Source organism: Erythrolamprus reginae, chromosome 6 (genome assembly GCF_031021105.1).
Source record: "Erythrolamprus reginae isolate rEryReg1 chromosome 6, rEryReg1.hap1, whole genome shotgun sequence".
NCBI lineage: Eukaryota > Metazoa > Chordata > Lepidosauria > Squamata > Dipsadidae > Erythrolamprus > Erythrolamprus reginae.
Genome location: NC_091955.1, coordinates 67,789,745 through 67,810,131, shown reverse-complemented (window position 1 = coordinate 67,810,131; position 20,387 = coordinate 67,789,745). Strand labels below are relative to the sequence as shown.

The following is a 20,387-nucleotide window of genomic DNA, read 5'->3' as shown; positions in this document are numbered from 1 at the left end:
CGATTTTATTGTGTTTGGATGGTTTCTCCTCATTCTGTGCTTTGAAAAAATCTCTCCCGCTCACCCTCGAGTTAATACAGTCCTTTATTTCTTCACTGGAAGCACAGCTGATCAGTTCCTCAGATGTGTTTGTGGTGAAGCCACTTTCTGAGCATGTGCAGAAGTGAAATTGCCCAAGTGGATGCACGCAAAACATCACAATTTGAAACGGTGGCGAAGGTAACTAGAACCCACACCTGCTACAACAGCGAGAAGATCAAACTACAAGGCAGTCTATGTAAATATATATTTTTAATAGAATTTATTAAATTATATACATATTTAAAAGACACACATAAACAGATCATTGTATTCTTAGTTTGTGAGTACAATTATAGATTGTCTGTTAAAGGACAATACAACATATAATTCCATTCCACCCCTACCCCTGCTGCCTCTTTGCAGCATATTATAAATTTACGGATAATCATATCAGCGAAATAATATACATATATTTATAAGTTGTACATATATACATATCTATACTTATATCGAAATAACAATAGTCTCAGTTAAAAAGAATTGTCAACAAATAAATAATATTTTAATGGCAATAAATAACTTCCTTTATAAAGAGAATATTTCTTGTTATAGCTTATCAGATGAAAAAGGATGTGACATCACTGTTTCCTAGTCTTCCGGGAGAATACAGTGTCAACCACACAGCAGTATCATTAATTTGAAGAGCAAGGTCATCTATTCCCCCCAGTGCCATCCTAACTGAGCCTCATTGTTATAGGGGGAAAGTATTTCTCCCAGTTTTGTGAAAACTTCAGTAGGAGAAGTCAGGTATGTTTGCACTGGTTTAAAAGATTAGCAAACTCTTCCACTGTGCAAGAACTGCCAGTATCCAGACAGGAACAATAGAACTTCAGTCCGAAGACTGGGACAAATTGTATCTCCTGAATCAAGGTATGAGAGTTTGGTGATACAGGGCCACATTAAAAGCCTTCCAAAATGTTAGGGTTATAAAGGTCTTTCCTGCACTTATATTTTCAACGAGTTACAGTGAATGTTATTTTCCTAAAGAGTGCATGATGTCACAAAAATAAATTGCAGTAAGTGATGAAATAATAGTTACCTCTTAAAATGTATTTAACTTGGACAGTGTATGAATTTTGATTTCTCCGTCATATTTTCTGGTGTTGTTTTTTTAAAATCTTGAAATATATTAATAAACTCCAAACGTTGCATAAGCCCTAGGCCAGTGTTTCTCAACCTTGCCAACTTTAAGATGTGTAGATTTCAAGTCCCGAAATTCCCCAGCTAACATGCTTCCAAGGTTGAGAAACACAGCCCTGGGCACTGTGAATAATATGAGCATACCACATTAATATATTCGTATCCGCTGTTTTGATAAAAGTGTACAAGATAACTGAGGTTTAGGATTGAATTGTACTGAAACCTGAAAACATATTAATCAAATATGTCCTGTAAGGGTAAGCTGCAAGGTAATTCATATTACCTTATTAAGCCATGGTATGTTTAATCATAATTTACTGAAACAGTCACAAGTGGCTGGTTCACATAATATGCTAAATGCCCAGCAAACCAATAGTATGTATGTATGTATGAATGTATGTATGTAAAGCCCTTCATGGCATCAGACCAGAATATCTCCGAGATCGCCTTCTGCCGCACGAATCCCAGGGACCGATTAGGTCCCATAGAGTTGGCCTTCTCTGGGTCCCGTCGACGAAACAATGTCGTCTGACAGGGCCCAGGGGAAGAGCCTTCTCTGTGGCGACCCCGACCCTCTGGAACCAACTCCCTCCAGAGATCAGAACTGCCTCCACCCTCCTTGCCTTTCGCAAACTCCTAAAAACCCACCTCTGCTGTCAGGCATGGGGAAATTGATTCCCCCAGGCCGTTTCATTTTATGTATGGTTTGTTTGGGATGCATGACTGTTTTTTATAATAAGAGTTTTAAACTGTTTTTTTAACCATTAGATTTGTACTAAGTATTGTTGTTGTAAGCCGCTCTGAGTCTCCGGAGAGGGGCAGCAAATCTAATAAATAATAATAATGATAATGATAATAATAAATAATAATAATAATAATAATAATAATAATAATAATAATAATAATAATAATAATAGTATTTATATCTCAGGTGCAGGTTCCTCTTACCTGCCTAGTGGTGCGCTGCACACACATCATCACATTTCACTCACGCCCCCACTCACTAGGTGTGTGTCCCCTCGCACGATTTTGATTCCACGCATGCATAACCCACCGCACCAGTAGGAACCCACCACGGGGGGGGGTGTAGATAGAGAGAGGGGGGGACAGGGACAAAGATAGAGAAATAGAGAAAGAGAGAGAGAGAGATGTTATTCGTGGTGGGTTTCAATTTTTTTGCTACCAGTTCTATGAGGGTGGCTTGGTGGCAGTGACAGGGGAAGGATACTGTAAAATCTTCATTCCCACCCCACTCCAAGGGAGCGATACTGCAAAATTCCCATTTCCTCCTGATCAGGAGGCAGAGAATAGATGGGAATGGGGCCAGTCAGAGGTGGTATTTACCTATTTATTTATTTATTTATTTATTTATTCATTCATTCATTAAATTTTTATGCTGCCCTTCTCCTTAGTCTCAGGGTGGCTCACAACATGTTAGCAATAGCACTTTTTAACAGAGCCAGCATATTGCCCCCACAATCCGGGTCCTCGTTTTACCCACCTCGGAAGGATGGAAGGCTGAGTCAACCTTGAGCCAGTGATGAGATTTGAACTGCTGACCTACAGATCTACAGTCAGCTTCAGTGGTCTGCAGTACAGCACTCTACCTGCTGCGCCACCCCGGCTCTTCAAACGACTCCAAATTTCCACTACCAGTTCTCACCCACCTCTGGTATGCATGCATAAAATCCCACCGTATGTAAACCTAGCTGTTACCAGATATCTTATGTTTTTCTAGGCCATATGGTTTGTTTAGGAAAGGGGTTTCAAAGGTACTTAGATCTGGCCCACAGGGCCATCCTGAAAACAGCAAAGGACTGTCTTGTGGTGCTTCTGCCAGCAAAAAGGGCCACCTGGGCTCCGTTTTCACTGGCAGAGGGTTGCAGGAGGCTGTGGCAGCAAACAAATGGAGCTTAGGAGCCTGCTTTCATTGGCAGAGTGCTCAGATCACCAAAGGCGCTGCTGATAGGAGTGATGTTGAGCTGGCCACACCCCACTCCAGCCTAGTGAGGTCAAACACAACGCTGATGCAACCCTCAATAAAATTGAGTTTGAATCCCCTGGTTTAGACTCAGCATCTTGTGTGAACCTAGCCAATATGATTGCATTAACTACTCAATTGTGTTTTATTCATAAAATCAGAATAAAGCAAAGCATGGTTTAGAATCATATATAAATCTGTCCCACGGGTTCCAGCCAGACTTCTGTTAATTGCCTTCTGAATGGCAGCTTTGGAGCTATCCTTAAAGACACCACCACTTAGAAAACTTTACATTAATCTGTCCTGGAAGTGATTAGGCAGTCCAGTTTCTCCAGAAATGGGAACAGCCAAAACAGAGACAGCATTCATGTCTCATGAAGTCAGTTACCAAATTAACATGTTTTCTGAGCTTTGCAAATACAGTACCTGAAACCATCAACTAACCAACTATGCTATCTCATACAACATACAAGGGTCTGTTCTGGGTCCTATTCTTTTTAATATGTTTGTGAGTGACATAGGGGAAGGTTTGGTAGGGAAGGTTTGCCTATTTGCCGATGACTCTAAAGTGTGCAATAGGGTTGATATTCCTGGAGGGGTCTGTAATATGGTAAATGATTTAGATTTACTAGATAAATGGTCAAAGCAATGGAAACTGCAGTTTAATGTTTCCAAATGTAAAATAATGCACTTGGGGAAAAGGAATCCTCAATCTGAGTATTGCATTGGCAGTTCTGTGTTAGCAAAAACTTCAGAAGAGAAGGATTTAGGGGTAGTGATTTCTGACAGTCTCAAAATGGGTGAGCAGTATGGTCGGGCAGTAGGAAAAGCAAGTAGGATGCTTGGCTGCATTGCTAGAGGTATAACAAGCAGGAAGAGGGAGATTGTGATCCCCTTATATAGAGCGCTGGTGAGACCACGTTTGGAATACTGTGTTCAGTTCTGGAGACCTCACCTACAAAAAGATATTGACAAAATTGAACGGGTCCAAAGACGGGCTACAAAAATGGTACAAGGTCTTAAGTATAAAACGTATCAGGAAAGACTTAATGAACTCAATCTGTATAGTCTGGAGGACAGAAGGAAAAGGGGGGACATGATCGAAACATTCAAATATGTTAAAGGGTTAAATAAGGTTCAGGAGGGAAGTGTTTTTAATAGGAAAGTGAACACAAGAACAAGGGGACACAATCTGAAGTTAGTTGGGGGAAAGATCAAAAGCAACGTGAGGAAATATTATTTCACTGAAAGAGTAGTAGATCCTTGGAACAAACTTCCAGCAGACGTGGTTGGTAAATCCACAGTAATTGAATTTAAACATGCCTGGGATAAACATATATCCATCCTAAGATAAAACACAGGAAATAGTATAAGGGCAGACTAGATGGACCATGAGGTCTTTTTATGCTGTCAGTCTTCTATGTTTCTATGTTTCTATGAAAACCAGTGATTTGGTTAAGTATGTACCGTAACTACAAATACAAAGCTTAGAAAAGCACTCCTAGTCAAAGGCATAGTGGATTGTTTAGCAATAACCTTCAGACTGTAAAGTTGCTGCTTTAGGAATGAATGGCAAATCCCTCACTGGGGTGTAACTCTATTCTACATTTTCAGACTCTCCAATTCATTATAACGCCATTTTCAATTAATCATATCTTGTTTCAACTTGGTCTTACTTACTTGCAATATACTGTATGTACTGAGCCACCATCCTTCTTCAATACTACTGTTTAGGTAATATGCAAACTCATGTATTTGAATTGATCAACCACATGTTGAGTAATAAAGGAAGGAAGAGTTCAACCAGAAGAGCTGATGAAAATAACAGTGAATGTGTGTTTCTGGATATATCTTTAAAAAAAATATTTAAATGTTATATATGACATTGGAAACAAGTGTATCCAGGAAAGGAGAAATAAATAAATAAGTCAATTGCAACACATTGCTCACTTCAGTTGATCTCGGAATACAAGTTGGGTTGGATTAAGCTAATGTTTGCATAAGAGATTATCAAACAACTGCAAGGCTATAGGCTATACTAAGAAGTTGAAAAATAATTTGGGAACAAACTTCTAGCTAACTTTTCAACCCTGTTTGCAGAAAAACTACACAGGTACAGCCATGTAATCACCAGAAGTCATGTTTGACACAAAGAAATCTTTGCCTTTCAAAGGTATGTGTGTGTGTGTGTCTGTGTGTGTATTTATGTATTTATGTATTTATGTATGTATGTATTGTTTGTTTGTTTGTTTGTTTATTTGATTTGATTTGATTTGATTTGATTTGATTTGTATGCTGCCCCTCTCCGGAGACTCGCATCATATATCATTATAAAAATTTTCAAGTCATGTTGGTAGCAAAGTTTCTTATTCATTCATTTTACCTACCTGCAATAACTACAGGTTTCTTATTCATTCATTTTACCTACCTGCAATAACTAACCTTTAAGTTGGGCAGTATGAAATATCAACCTTACATTCATCCATTTAAATACAGGCAGTTCTGAAACTGTAGGTCCAGAGAGATGTGTGAGTACACACAAACCCCTAGCAAAATAACAGAATAACAATTAGAAGAGACCTTGGAGGTTTTATTATCCAACCCCCTGCTCAGGAGACCCTGTCTATATGCTACGTTAAATACATCTCCTTAAATCAGGATGGAGCACTGTAACTCTACAGATATTGCTAAAGTACAACACCTATGTCCCCTACTCCTTGGCCATATTGAATGAGACTACTGAGAGCTGTGCACTTCAGGAGTATCTGGAAACCCATGCTATTGTGTCCCATGCTATTGTGACTTTAAGCATCGAGTACAACGGAACTCAGTATTTTCGTATGATGTGCCAGGTCCAAGTACAGTGGCCTTTTGCAACTGACAGATTGTGGTTTTATCAATGTTTATTGGTTTCAAATGCCAACTGAGGTCTTTTGGCACAGCACCCAGTGTGCCAGTTACTACTGGGACCACCTGTACTGGCTTATGCCAATCGTTCTAGTTCAATTTTAAGATACTGACATTGGCTAAGATTTTCTTGTTGTTTTTTTATCAATTTGACTGTCACCTGGTATGGCAACATCAATGATCCACCTCCCCTTTTTTTCCACAATTGTGCGGTTCGCTGTATTGTGTTTTGTATCCAAAACCCTATCATCATCATTATTATCATCATCAGCAGCAGCATCTAGTAAACCAACAAACTAAAAATAAACCCACTGCAACAACATCACCAAAAAGGCTTTAAAAGTTGTTAACCTAATCCTACGTAGCTTCTGCTCCATTAATCTCACACTACTAACCAGAACATACAAAACTTTCACGGGTCCAATCCTCGAATATAGCTCATCTGTCTGGAACCCACACCACATTTCGGACATAAACACTCTAGAAAATGTCCAGAGATACTTTACTAGAAGAGCCTTCCACTCCTGTACTCACAACAGTATACCCCACGCAACTAGACTTACAATCCTAGGTTTAGAAAGCTTAGAACTACATCGACCTAAGCATAGCCCTTAAAATCATCCGCTACAACGTCCTTCCTGTCAACAACTACTTCAGCTTCAACCACAACAACACACAAGCACACAACAGATACAAACTTAAAGTAAACCGCTCTAAACTCGACTGCAGGAAATATGACTTTAGTAACCCAGTACTGTGTAGTTGATACATGGAGGTCACTACTTGACCCTGTAGTATCATCACCTAACCCCCAAAACTTTATCTTTAGATTATTATTATTATTTGTTGTTGTTGTTATTATTATTATTATTATTATTATTATTATTATTATTATTATTATTATTATTATCCACTGTTGACCTCCCCCCCCCCCGATTCCTAAGAGGTCAGTAAGGGGAGGTGCATAAGCGCACCAGCGTGCCTGTCCTAATATTTTCTCTCTTGTTAGTACCATATATATAAACATTGTTATATCTTTGTATACCACCAATACTATTTAACAAAACAAATAAATAAACCGAGGAGCAAGTGGGGGGGGGAGAGAGGGAACTACTCAGAAAATGCCATCCCTCCATCCTGTTCCTGGAAGGATACTGTTCCAAATCTCAGCCTCTTAAAGAACGACGCTGTCATTCAAGGGGGGGGGGGAGAGATGAAAGATGAAAAAGATCACGAGTTTCTGAATTTCCCTCGGCTGGACTTTTGGAAAGCCACTCCGTCTTCGCCGAACTTCATTCTCTGTCGGCTCCGGATTGGTCAACCCGGAGCTGAAACTCCACCCACCCCTCTTTCCAAATCCTTCTCCCGTGTCCGTCGCTTGAGTCCGCTTCTTTCTTTTTTTTTTGTCCGCGGTGAAGGGACGGCGGCGGGGGGAAAGAAAGAGACCCCAAAAAAGGCTACAGTTGTTTAACGTCATTGGCATTAAGAGCCGCTCCGCTGGCTGCGGTGGTAAAAGAAAGTTTCCAGAACTCCCAGTTTTCTCTCTCCGGCAAGTTTTCTTCGTTGGGGAAAAAAAAAGTCTTAAGAAACCTCAGAAAAGCGACAATCTGTGTGGGTTTCCTCTCCAGTTCCCCTCCAGGACAGGTAAATTCTAAAGATTAAAATTTAAAAGTTGGGGTTTTTTTCCTACAGTCGGTGGGTGAATTTTAGTACGTCGTGCGGAGGAGTGTGGGAAAGGCAGAGGAGGAGGGAAGATAAATTATGGGGTAGAGTTGGAAATGGGTGAAGAAGACGTTGAAAGAGATGAAGGTAATGGTGGGGATGGAGATGGGACAAGGGGAAATTAAGGGGAAGAGGCAAACAGTCCCCTACATACATATATGCATGCATAGAATAGAATAGAATAGAATAGAATTTTATTGGCCAAGTGTGATTGGACACACAAGGAATTTGTCTTGGTGCATATGCTCTCCATGTACATAAAAGAAAAAGATACATTTGTCAAGAATCATGAGGTACAACACTTAATGATTGTCATAGGGGTCGAATAAGCAATGAAGAAACAATCAATATTAATAAAAATCTTAGGATACAAGCAACAAGTTACAGTCATACAGTCCTAAGTGGGAGGAAAAGGGTGATAGGAATAATGAGGAAAACTAGTAGAAATAGAAGTGCAGATTTAGTAAAAAGTCTGTAGTGTTGATGAAATTATTTGTTTAGTAGAGTGATGGCGTACATGCATACATGCATTCATACATATTTATGCCTTCACCGTTTTGGCTTGGGAATATTGGGAGACGAGATTCACCCCGTCTGGATGGGGTGTTTGGAGCTATGAGGAATTATAAGAAACAGGGTGCAGTAAGAGAAGGAGAGAAAGAGTAGGAGAATGGGGAGCGAAGGAAAAAATAGTCAGATGGAGAAAGGGTTTGAGTCCAAGACAGATGTACACCATGTGGAGAAGTCAGGGGGTGGGGAGAAGAGTAACTGTTGAGGTAGAAATTAAGTGTGTGTGTCTTTGTGTGCATGTGTGTAAAAATTTGTGGAATTTTATATCATACGCTCGAAGGAATAGGACTCCTTAACGTTGTCAAGCATGAAACAGAATTTCTTTTTAACTGTGGAGTGTGATCATGTGAATAGAACTAAGTGGACTAGTACTTTAAGATGCCATACTCAAACACGAGCCTGTCTGGGAAAAACAGTACTGTATTTCATGTGATCCATACACACACACAGACATTGAGAGAGAGAAATATTCATACACAGAGAGAGAGAGAGACATGGAAACCTCTCATGTTTCTACTGTGGCTTATGTGTCTAAATTCTTAGGCCTGGAAGCAACTAGAGATCTTCCAGATGTTGGTAGTTCCACTTCTAGATAGCATTTTAATTTAGTGTCTAACTATATATAGCTTGTGTTTTAATTGCTGACTTGCTAGGGAAAATTAGCAAGAAAGCAGTCCTTCCAGCAAATATTCTGGATTTCAACTCAAAAGTGGAATACAGCAGGATTAATTCTTTTTTTTCCAGGCTATCCCAGAGTTAGCTGTTTCCACTTTTTATATTACTACTTTTGGGGTGGCTTGGAATTACAGATATTTTCAATCAAAGAGCCATCTGGACCTTTTCCTTCCAGTTTTTGTTAATTGGTTTGCTGGAACTCTTTTTTTCAAAGTGGTGTTTCTGGTTCAGCCTTTGAACTTGTAAACTGAAATGCATTCTGGTGCTAACAGGCTGTTCGTGTTCTGTGTAACTACGATGGTCTGGATAACAGACAGGAATTTCCTAAAACAAAAGAAGACGGTGGTCATATTTTCTCATTTCATTCGTCATTGTTTTAGGGTTCTTATATCAAGGCAAGACAGGAATAAAACAAACTTTTTGTTCAATAATGCCTTTTAATTTGGAGAAATTAAGGTAACTTTTCCCAACTTATCACTATCCATATGTGTTATGTTTTTCCCCTTTATCTGTTGACTGGGTTGAGTAGGCATTATGAAAACCATTGTCTGTTACATCTGGGGGGCTGGCAGAATTGAATTGGACTAGATCAGTTTGGACACTGGCAAAAGCAATAAAAGAAATGTGAAACAATAAGTGCTATTTAGAGTCACATTTGGAAGTAAACAGCATTAGATTCAGTAGGGAAGAAAACAATTGAGGGAGGGGAGAAGGAAGAACGGACAGACCCCAGAGTAATTCTGAAGTCCGACAGCACCTAAATCAAATAAATTAATTAAATTAAGAGGTGGATGGAGAGAGAGACAGACAGACAGATGCCAATGCAGCCATTGTTTATCTGTAGCTGTACATAAACTTTCCTTAAACAAAAAAATAACTAGATTTTTGGGTTCCTGATAAATACAAAGGAATGGGAAGAACATTTGTTGATTGTGTTGCTCCAGGGGAACAGAGTTTGGGAGAGTCCCCGCAGTAGCAATTTAGCTGGTTGGCAGGAAAAAAGAGAGGAAGGAGGAGCAAAACCAAAGATGGATGATAAGGAGGCCCATAAAGCTGTGGTTTTTTGGAAGAAGCCAAAGTTCTTTAGCAAGAGCAGGCTGAGGTAGCTGCTGGCAATGGGGCAGCAAATCCAAAAGAAAGCAATACTTTGGGGTTTCTGAAAGTTGTGTTGGTTACACACACAAACACACACATAATATCAGCCAAAAGGCCAAGAAGCGTTGGTTAAATAAGAGTTTGTGTCAAGAAATAGAAACATAATCTTCTGCTTGGCCTGTCACAGCTTTGGAGCAGATTCCAACTACAGTGGTACCTCTACCTAAGAACGCCTCTACTTACAAACTTTTCTAGATAAGAACCGGGTGTTCAAGATTTTTTTGCCTCTTCTCAAGAACCATTTTCCACTTACAAACCTGAGCCTCAGAAACTGTAACCGGAAAAGGCAGAGAGAAGCCTCCGTGGGGCCTCTCTAGGAATCTCCTGGGAGGAAACAGGGCCAAAAAAGGCAGGGAGAAGCCTCCATGGGGCCTCTCTAGGAATCTCCTAGGAGGAAACAGGGCCAAAAAAGGCAGGGAGAAGCCTCCGTGGGGCCTCTCTAGGAATCTCCTGGGAGGAAACAGGGCCAAAAAAGGCAGGGAGAAGCCTCCATGGGGCCTCTCTAGGAATCTCCTAGGAGGAAACAAGGCTGGAAAAGGTTGGGAGAAGCTTCTGTGGGGCCTCTCTAGGAATCTCCTGGGAGGAAACAGGGCCAGAAAAGGCAGGGAGAAGCCTCCATGGGGCCTCTCTAGGAATCTCCTAGGAGGAAACAAGGCTGGAAAAGGTTGGGAGAAGCTTCTGTGGGGCCTCTCTAGGAATCTCCTGGGAGGAAACAGGGCCAGAAAAGGCAGGGAGAAGCCTCCATGGGGCCTCTCTAGGAATCTCCTAGGAGGAAACAAGGCTGGAAAAGGTTGGGAGAAGCCTCTGTGAGGCTTCTCTAGGAATCTTCAGGGAGGAAACAGGGCCTCCACTCTCCCTGTGGTTTCCCCAATTGCACGCATTATTTGCTTTTACATTGATTCCTGTGGGAAAAATTGCTTCTTCTTACAAACATTTCTACTTAAGAATCTGGTCACGGAATGAATTAAGTTCATAAGTAGAGGTGCCACTGTACAAGTATATTTCTCTGCTTTTTTGTTTCCTTCTTCTCCACCCTATCTCCTATCAGCATTTTCAATGATAGATATTAGTGAGATCTGCTAGGCCTCAGCAAAAGGAGGGTGATGGAGGGTAACTGAGATGAGATGGAGACAAGTCACAATTCTCGTGGATTGTTTAGAGAAGGACAAAAAACCCATAGCTTTTCGTATGGGCAAATTTTAATCTCCCTTTTAGGAAAGAGAATGGATAGTTTTGGGTACTTTTTAGTAAAATGATTACTGTTAAGCAGAATCCAACTAGAACAGCTTTTCTGTGTACAGTGGAACCCCGACATAAGAGCTGCTCTACTTAAGAGCAACTCGAGATAAGAGCTGGGAGGGGAAGGATATTTTTGTTCTACTTACAAGCCCAAATTCGAGATACAAGCGCCAAGGAGCTGTCTCCTGAAGCCAAACGCTAACTTCCGCGTTCGGCTTCAGGAGACAGCTGCGAAGCGGCGCGCGTGTTTTAAAAGGTTGCAGCCGGCCTGGGGGGCTCGGGGGGGTGCTTGCAGCTTTCTTTCTTGCTCTTTTTCTTTCTCTCTTTTACCTTCCCTTCCTCTATTTCTTCTTTTCTTTCTCCTTCCCACCTTCTTCCCTCCCTCCCTCCCTTCACTCATTCCTCTCTTACTCTCCCCTTTCATAAGTTTCCTTGCTTCCTTCCTCTGTTCCTGTCCCTTCCCCCTTTCTTTCTTTCTTTCTTTCTTTCTTTCTTTCTTTCTTTCTTGCTCTTTTTCTTTCTCTCTTTTACCTTCCCTTCCTCTATTTCCTCTTTTCTTTCTCCTTCCCACCTTCTTCCCTCCCTCCCTCCCTTCACTCATTCCTCTCTTACTCTCCCCTTTCATAAGTTTCCTTGCTTCCTTCCTCTGTTCCTGTCCCTTCCCTCTTTCCTTCCTTCCCACCCTCCATCCATTCATTCACCCATTCCTCTCTTGATCGCTTAAAGCCGGTCCCTGGTGCAAAAAGGGTTGGGGACCTCTGTCCTACAGGATTGGGTGGCAGAGAAGTTGAACATATGTAAATTTAAAAGTTTAAGAAAGTTTACAAGTTAAGTGAAAGAAACTTCATTATTCATTTATATGTACATGTACATTTCTTCATTAAAAACATGTCTTTCTGCATAATTTAGACTAACTTTGTGAGTTTTTTGAGGGCTGGAACCAATTAAAATTATTTACATTAATTCCTATGGGGAAAAGTCGTTCGAGATAAGAACTGCTCGACTTAAGAGCCCAGGTCCGGAACGAATTAAACTCGTATCTCGAGGTACCACTGTAATTGATTGGTTATCTATCTTACCATTGTAGAAGTTCATATATTTAGCCTTCTTGTTTCCCTTGTACTCATCGGGAGAAAAAGAGGACCTGTGACATTATTACTGCATTGGCTGCCGATCTGTTTCCGGACACAATTCAAAGTGTTGGTTATCAGCGATAAAGCCCTGCATGGCATAGGACCAGACTACCTCTAAGACCCCCTTCTGCTGCACGAATCCTAGCGACCAATGAGGTCCCACAGAGTTGGCCTCCTTAGGGTCCCGTCGCCCAAACAATGTCGGCTGGTGGGACCTAGGGGAAGAGCCTTCTCGGTGGGGGGCCCGGCTCTCTGGAATCAGTTCCCCCGGGAGATTCGCACAGCCCCCACCTACCTTGCCTTCCGAAAGAGCTTAAAAACTCATCTTTACCAATCATCTCTCCCTCCCTCCCCATCCCTCCCTATTTAAGACAATGTATGGTTCTTTGGACCAACAGGTTTTGTTGTCAACTTATTTGAAGTAATATATTAGTCAAATTTCACTTCTGAATTTATTGAAAACTCTATAAATGAAAATGAGTGCAGAAAATTGCTACACTATGAATGGAGACAAGAATAAAATTGTCTCCATAGAGTATATTCTGGGGCAGTGACACTCTTTGAAGACTCTGAAGAAGGGTTACTAGATCTTCCCCCCTGACCAATGAATGTTTCTTAATATGATTGTCGAATGAATGGTAAATGATGGTCTTTTAAATAAGAATTTTAAGGACTGTTTTTATAGTGTATTATTAATTGGATTGTTTATTACTATTTTCTGTATATGATGTGAGCCGCCCCGAGTCCTCGGAGAGGGACGGCATACAAATCCAATTAAATCTAAAATCTAATCTACTGAAGAGGGACACAAAGGATGCTCCTTGCATCTTCCTCTTTGTGACATGTCCTGCAAAAATGTGTTACTTGATTGGGTGCAAGGAATCTTGGAGATAACTTGGAGAAGGCATCCAAACATCTTTAGAACAACAGCAGGTCCAGAACCGTGTGTTATGCCCAAGAGCAGAGAGAGTATTAGGGAAAAATTCAGATTGGCATCCCTCCGACTTCCTGGAGTATAAGAGAGAGGGTAGTCCCAAAGATGCTTTTTCAAAAGGCAACTGGACTTTCTGGTTTTTCTTTGAAGATGCTTCACTTCTCAGATGAGAAGCTCTTGGAAAAGCACCTTTGGTGCTTTTGAATGACTGAGAATTTCCATTGACATTTCCTTCCTGTCGACAACTACTTCAGCTTCAACCACAACAACACATGGGCATACAACAGATACAAACTCAAAGTAAACTGCTCCAAACTCGACTGTAGGAAATACGACTTTATTTACTTACTTACTTACTTACTTACTTACTTACTTACTTACTTACTTACTTACTTATTTGGATTTATATGCCGCCCCTCTCCGAGGACTCGGGGCGGCTCACAGCATATACAGAAAAACAGGAAACAATAATAACAATCCAATTATACCTTAAAAAACAATCTTAAAATTCTAATTAAAAACTATCAATATCATTCATTCAGCAGTCAAACTAAGCATTCATCTGTCAGGGGGAAGGTCTAAGGAAACCCAGGCCTGGCAGGTTTAGCAACCGAATAGTTAATGCATGGAATTCACTTCTTGACTCTGTAGTATCATCACCAAACCCCCAAAACCTTACCCTTAGACTACCCACTGTTGACCTCCCTCGATATCTAAGAGGTCAGTAAGGGGCGTGCATAAGTGCCTACCGTCCCTGTCCTAATGTTTCTCTATTATTAGTAGCAATATAAAATATAAACATTGTTATATCTTTGTACACTACCAATATGTACTTGACAAAATAAATAAAATAAATAAGAGAGAAGGTAGGGAAAACACAAGCACCTATACTTCAATTAGTATAGATCAGTGATGGCGAACCGATGGCATGGGTGCCACAGGTGGCACGCAGAGCCATATCTGCTGGCACGTGAGTTGTTACCCTAGTTCATCTCCAATATGCATGTGTGTGCCAGCCAGCTGATTTTTGGCTCGCCTGGAGTCTCTGGGAGGGCATTTTTGGCTTCCAGAGAGTCTTCGGGGGGATGGGAGAGGGCATTTTTGCCTCTGGGGCCTTGGGAGGGTAAAAAACGGGCCTACTGGGCCCATTAGAGGTTGGGAAGTGGACTATTTTAGGCCTACGAGGGGGGGTGGCGGGAGGCCATCTTTGCCATCCCTGGGCATTGAATTATGGGTATGGGCACTCGCACATGCGTGATAGCACACACACACACCCAAGGAAAAAAAGGTTCGCTATCACTGGTATAGATTATCTCAATAAAGTACAGTTCTAGCTTTCCTGGTAGTCAGTTCATCTTCTATTCTACCTCATTGGGATGAGATTGGGTCACAGAGCCCTCACCCCCAAATGTGCATGGGGTTGAAATCCAGGAAGATGTCCCAATTACTCCGTGTCTGTGTCTGTGTGTGTGTCACATGTTTTTGCTGAATTTAAAATTAAGGGAGAATAGGATAGATCTATTTCGGCCTTTAAAATTAAGAGAGACTCCCTTTTATAGAAACATAGAAACATAGAAGTCTGACGGCAGAAAAAGTCCATCTAGTCTGCCCTTATACTATTTTCTGTATTTTATCTTAGGATGGATATATGCTCATCCCAGGCATGTTTAAATTCAGTTACTGTGGATTTATCTACCACGTCTGCTGGAAGTTTGTTCCAAGGATCTACTACTCTTTCAGTAAAATAATATTTTCTCATGTTACTTCTGATCTTTCCCCCAACTAACTTCAGATTGTGTCCCCTTGTTCTTGTGTTCACTTTCCTATTAAAAACACTTCCCTCCTGAACCTTATTTAACCCTTTAACATATTTAAATGTTTCGACCATGTCCCCCCTTTTCCTTCTGTCCTCCAGACTATACAGATTGAGTTCATTAAGTCTTTCCTGATAGGTTTTATACTTAAGACCTTGTACCATTTTTGTAGCCCGTCTTTGGACCCGTTCAATTTTGTCAATATCTTTTTGTAGGTGAGGTCTGCAGAACTGAACACAGTATTCCAAATGTGGTCTCACCAGCGCTCTATATAGCGGGATCATAATCTCCCTCTTCCTGCTTGTTATACCTCTAGCTATGCAGCCAAGCATCCTACTTGCTTTCCCTACCGCCTGACTGCACTGTTCACCATTTTGAGACTGTCAGAAATCACTACCCCTAAATCCTTTTCTTCTGAAGTTTTCGCTAACACAGAACTGCCAATACATTTTATTATGTTCTGATATGCATGTTTCCATCAGCAGAGAGGACCATTACTTTCTCTCCTTTCTGTGTATAGGCTAAGATTACAGGCTATTAAAACACTGAACTTCTTCTTTGCAACCCAATCACATTCCTCTTAAAAAGCAGTTAGTATGTGTCATAAATTCCAACTAAAGTTACTCAGGGTTGTTTTTTAAAAAAAATATTTGCCAGCTTCTAAACCTAGTAGTAGATAAGAGTAACCCTGAATGAACAAATAGAGTAAAAAAGAAGAAAAGGGGAAAAAGTTACACAGAGCTGGGACACTACTTAGTGATTCAGTAGCTACTCCGGCTCAGCCTCTCTGGCCTTTCCAAGGTGAGCCACAACACAAAAAACAAAGGAGACATTTGAAGAGATTTCTGGATATAGTTAAGTCAGCACAATGGGGGAGAGAACATTTTCCACTGAGAAAAGTGTATAAAGAAGCATTTCATTAAGCCAGCACATTAATAATGTGCAAATGCTAGTAATATTTCAAATAACTGGCACTTTAAAATGTTGGCTATTGAGCAAAAACAGATGCATGTGGGCTCAAGTACATGCCAATCAGGGTGTAGTATTGTGTAGACTTTGCTTCACCAAAGCAGTGCCTCTGCAGGATTGTTTCCATGTTTGAAGAGTTAGTTTGTAAAATTGCTTTCCTATCCTGATGCTCTCCAGATGCGACATTATCATTCCAATAATCCAGCAAGCAATTACACTTATGGAAACACTGAACGTAGTCACAAAGTCCCAACTGCTTGAAAGGGTTGGATTAACTCTAAGCACATCAGGCCAGGGCTTCTTCATTATTGAAATCAGGAACAGGAAAAGAAGACGTTTGCTTTCCTCAACCAGATGTCCTCGGATCCATTTAACTACAATGCTTGGCTGATAATGACAAATAGCACCATGGTGATTGTACCATTGAGGGCAGTGGCAGGTGGCAATATTGGTCAACCTTGGCTGGGTTCAGAAGTTAAGTGTGGTCAGATGTGGTTTGTACTGGAAGGGAAGACAACTAAGAAATCTCAGGATTTGGGGGAAGATTGCGAATTTTTAAAATATTGTTTGTTTGTTTGTTTGCTTGCTTGCTTGCTTGCTTGCTTGCTTGCTTGCTTGCTTGCTTGCTTGCTTGCTTGCTTGCTTGCTTGCTTGCTTGCTTGCTTGCTTGCTTGCTTGCTTGCTTGCTTGCTTGCTTGCTTGCTTGCTTGCTTGCTTGCTTGCTTGCTTGCTACCTACCTTGTTTGCTTGCGTGCTTGCTTGCTACCAATCTTTTAATGAAATGACTCTGGGAGGCTTCCAGCATTAAACCATTAAAATCCTGAACAATATCTCTAAAACAATTAAAATAGAAATCCGAATCAATCCCAATCATACACTGTGAGAGTTTCTCAGGAGCAAAAGCAACAACAAACTGTTTGGTAAGAAAACTGCATGGATTGGACATGTCTGTAAGTCATCAAAAGTTGACTTTGACTTGACGGTATCTTAGCTATTTTACTTTGCCCCAGAACCCCATGCTAGAAAAGGATCCTCTTAAATCACATGTAGCCAGAACAGAATGAAATAGGGATCTGAGGCTTTGCAGAAAAAGAGTTGGGAAATTCTTGCAAGATGATGCATCCCCAGTCAATCATTTGCCTCTGACCCAGAGGGTGCAGACATAAAGATATAATGTATTGCAACAAACTCTGCCATCAAGTTCTGTTCCAACCTAATAACAATTCCAGCCAACATTACAGAGAAGGCAAAGAAGAAAGTCATTTCACCTATTAATATGTAATCTCTCTAGAATTGTTTGATCAACAGCACTGTGTGTTAAATACAAATATAAATGGTGCAGACAGAAAACCGTCTGTGCCACCTGGTGGAGGACTCCAGAAGGAATCTGCTCGATGTACCATGTAAGTTTTCTCTCCCTAACATTGTGCGTTGTACTTTCATCACAGACTGGTAACTAGGCATCGTCCACTTTCCTATTCGTTGTTTGAAAATAGTTTGGGAACTTCAACTATTCCTTTGTCTCTTTTACCTTCTCTAGGATGCTGTGTGGCAACAATCCAGGCTCAGGACACTGAGATGTGAGCCTCCCACTGTGTCCCTTGTTACTTGCTGCCCGCGTGGTTTTGCTGGTTCTTGCAAAAGAAATTGAGAAATTGAGAAAGAGAGATGGTGGAAGACGAATCAGCTCAATAATATTGATTTTTTTTCCCAGCTTTGCACACATTGAGTCAGAGAAGTGCAAACACTGCTTTAATGACCGTTGCTGTTCGCAAAAAAGAAACCAGGATGCTCGTCGAAACCTTCAAGGAACAAATCGGATAAGTAGCTACATGAAAACTGTGAAAGGTCACTATCAAATTGGACTGGGGAGAACAGTGCAAATTAGACAACCTTGTCCTGGAAGAAACCTAGAAGTTGCACAATAGACCTATTTTTTATTCTTTGTTAAGTAGACTAGAAGAAAGAAGAACAACGAAAGAAAACATAAACAATGGGGGGCGCAGGTGTGTGACTATCCATAAGTTACACCCATACACTCTCAGATTAGCATCTACTTTTTCTGAAGGACACATTGAATTTCTGAGTTGGGTTTTTGTCAACTGGCTAGCTAAGAAATGAGTCTTGGAAAGCTACCCGTGATTGGCTGGGTGTCTGGCTCAAACAGCAAACGTCGATTCAAAACAGAGTTGACCCCGGACATGATCAGCCCACCACTGGGGGATTTTCGTCACACCATGCATGTGGGACGTGGCGGTGATGCCTTTGGAGACACATCTTTCCTTAGGAACCATGGTGGAGAGGAAGTCAAACCCCAAAATTTCTTTGCCCGGACATTGTGGCATGTAAGGAGAAGCCCGCTAAGGAACCGGGGGAGCCGAAACAAGGACCAGGGCTCCTCTGCTCCTCCTGCCATCTCGCCCATCATCAAGAATGCTGTGTCACTGCCTCAGCTCAATCAGAGTCACTATGACAGCGATGATCTTGGGGTAGCGTTTGCCTTCAAGAAACCCCCAACAAGCTTCTCTGACTATGGTAGGTGGCTCCTAAGGTAACTCACTTGAGTCAGACGGGTTGTCTTGTTTTAGATGTTAATTCTTTCTGTGCTTTGGTTTATTTAATTGTTTGTTTAATTGTTTTATTGGATTTATATGCCGCCCCTCTCCGAAAACTCGGGGCAGCTATCAGCAATCATAGACAGTATACAATAATAATCCAATACTAAAACCAAATTAAAACCCCTTAATATACAAAACCAAACACACATACAAACATACCATGCATACCATTGTAACGGCCTAGGGGGAGAAGAAATCTTAATTCCCCCATGCCTGGCGGCAGAGGTGGGTTTTAAGTAGCTTACGAAAGGCAAGGAGGGTGGGGGCAATTCTAATCTCTGGGGGGAGTTGGTTCCAGAGGGCCGGGGCCGCCACAGAGAAGGCTCTTCCCCTGGGTCCCGCCAAGCGACATTGTTTAGTTGACGGGACCCGGAGAAGACCCACTCTGTGGGACCTAACTGGTCGCTGGGATTCGTGCGGCATCAATGTTTTAGATCAATGTTTCTCGACTTCGACAACTTTCAAGATGGATGGACTTCAATTCCCAGAATCCCCTCTAGAGAATTCTGGAAGTTGAAGTCTGCCTATCTTAACGTTTCCATGGCTGAGGAACACTGATTTAGGTACACGACAAAACATTTCATAAGCACGCTCAATTAGACATTTCAATAATATTTTTAGAAGTCTATACTTTGGAGATTGACAAGTGCCATACTGCAATATGTGTTTAAGAGAAGTCTATCACATATTATCTTACATTACAGTTTCTACGATGCTCTGCTGCAGTAATTTTCTTTTCTTGCTCTCCCATTCTTTTCTTTAAAATACTTCTGCAGTATGTGATTACCAAATCATTATTTTGAATAACATCTACTGGCTCTTGAGTCGTAGCATTGTCTTAGTACATATTCAAATGACATCTTTTAAGAGCTTCTCAGAGGCTTTGCAACAAGAAGTTTCTATAAATATATAAGTCTGTATAAAATGTGTTCAGTTCTGGAGACCTCACCTACAAAAAGATATTGACAAAATTGAACGGGTCCAAAGACGGGCTACAAGAATGGTGGAAGGTCTTAAGCATAAAACATATCAGGAAAGACTTAATGAACTCAATCTGTATAGTCTGGAGGACAGAAGGAAAAGGGGGGACATGATCGAAACATTTAAATATGTTAAAGGGTTAAATAGGGTTCAGGAGGGAAGTGTTTTTAATAGGAAAGTGAACACAAGAACAAGGGGACACAATCTGAAGTTAGTTGGGGGAAAGATCAAAGGCAACATGAGAAAATATTATTTTACTGAAAGAGTAGTAGATCCTTGGAACAAACTTCCAGCAGACGTGGTTGGTAAATCCACAGTAACCGAATTTAAACATGCCTGGGATAAACATATATCCATTGTAAGATAAAATACAGGAAATAGTATAAGGGCAGACTAGATGGACCATGAGGTCTTTTTCTGCCGTCAGTCTTCTATGTTTCTATGTTTCTAAAATAAAAGTCTGAAAAT

At 41.0% G+C, this 20,387-nt stretch overlaps 1 protein-coding gene across 1 annotated transcript in view; it reads left to right on the top strand.

The window, feature by feature from the left end:
• The first annotated feature begins 7,497 nt into the window (after positions 1–7,497).
• Positions 7,498–20,387, top strand: part of CDC42EP1 (CDC42 effector protein 1) — a 28,564-nt gene continuing 15,674 nt past the window's right edge. The window contains exons 1-2 of the mRNA XM_070756166.1: positions 7,498–7,753; positions 17,861–18,855. Of these exons, the coding sequence (XP_070612267.1) occupies positions 18,438–18,855 (418 nt within the window). The 5' untranslated portion in view covers positions 7,498–7,753; positions 17,861–18,437. The remainder of the gene's footprint in view (positions 7,754–17,860; positions 18,856–20,387) is intronic.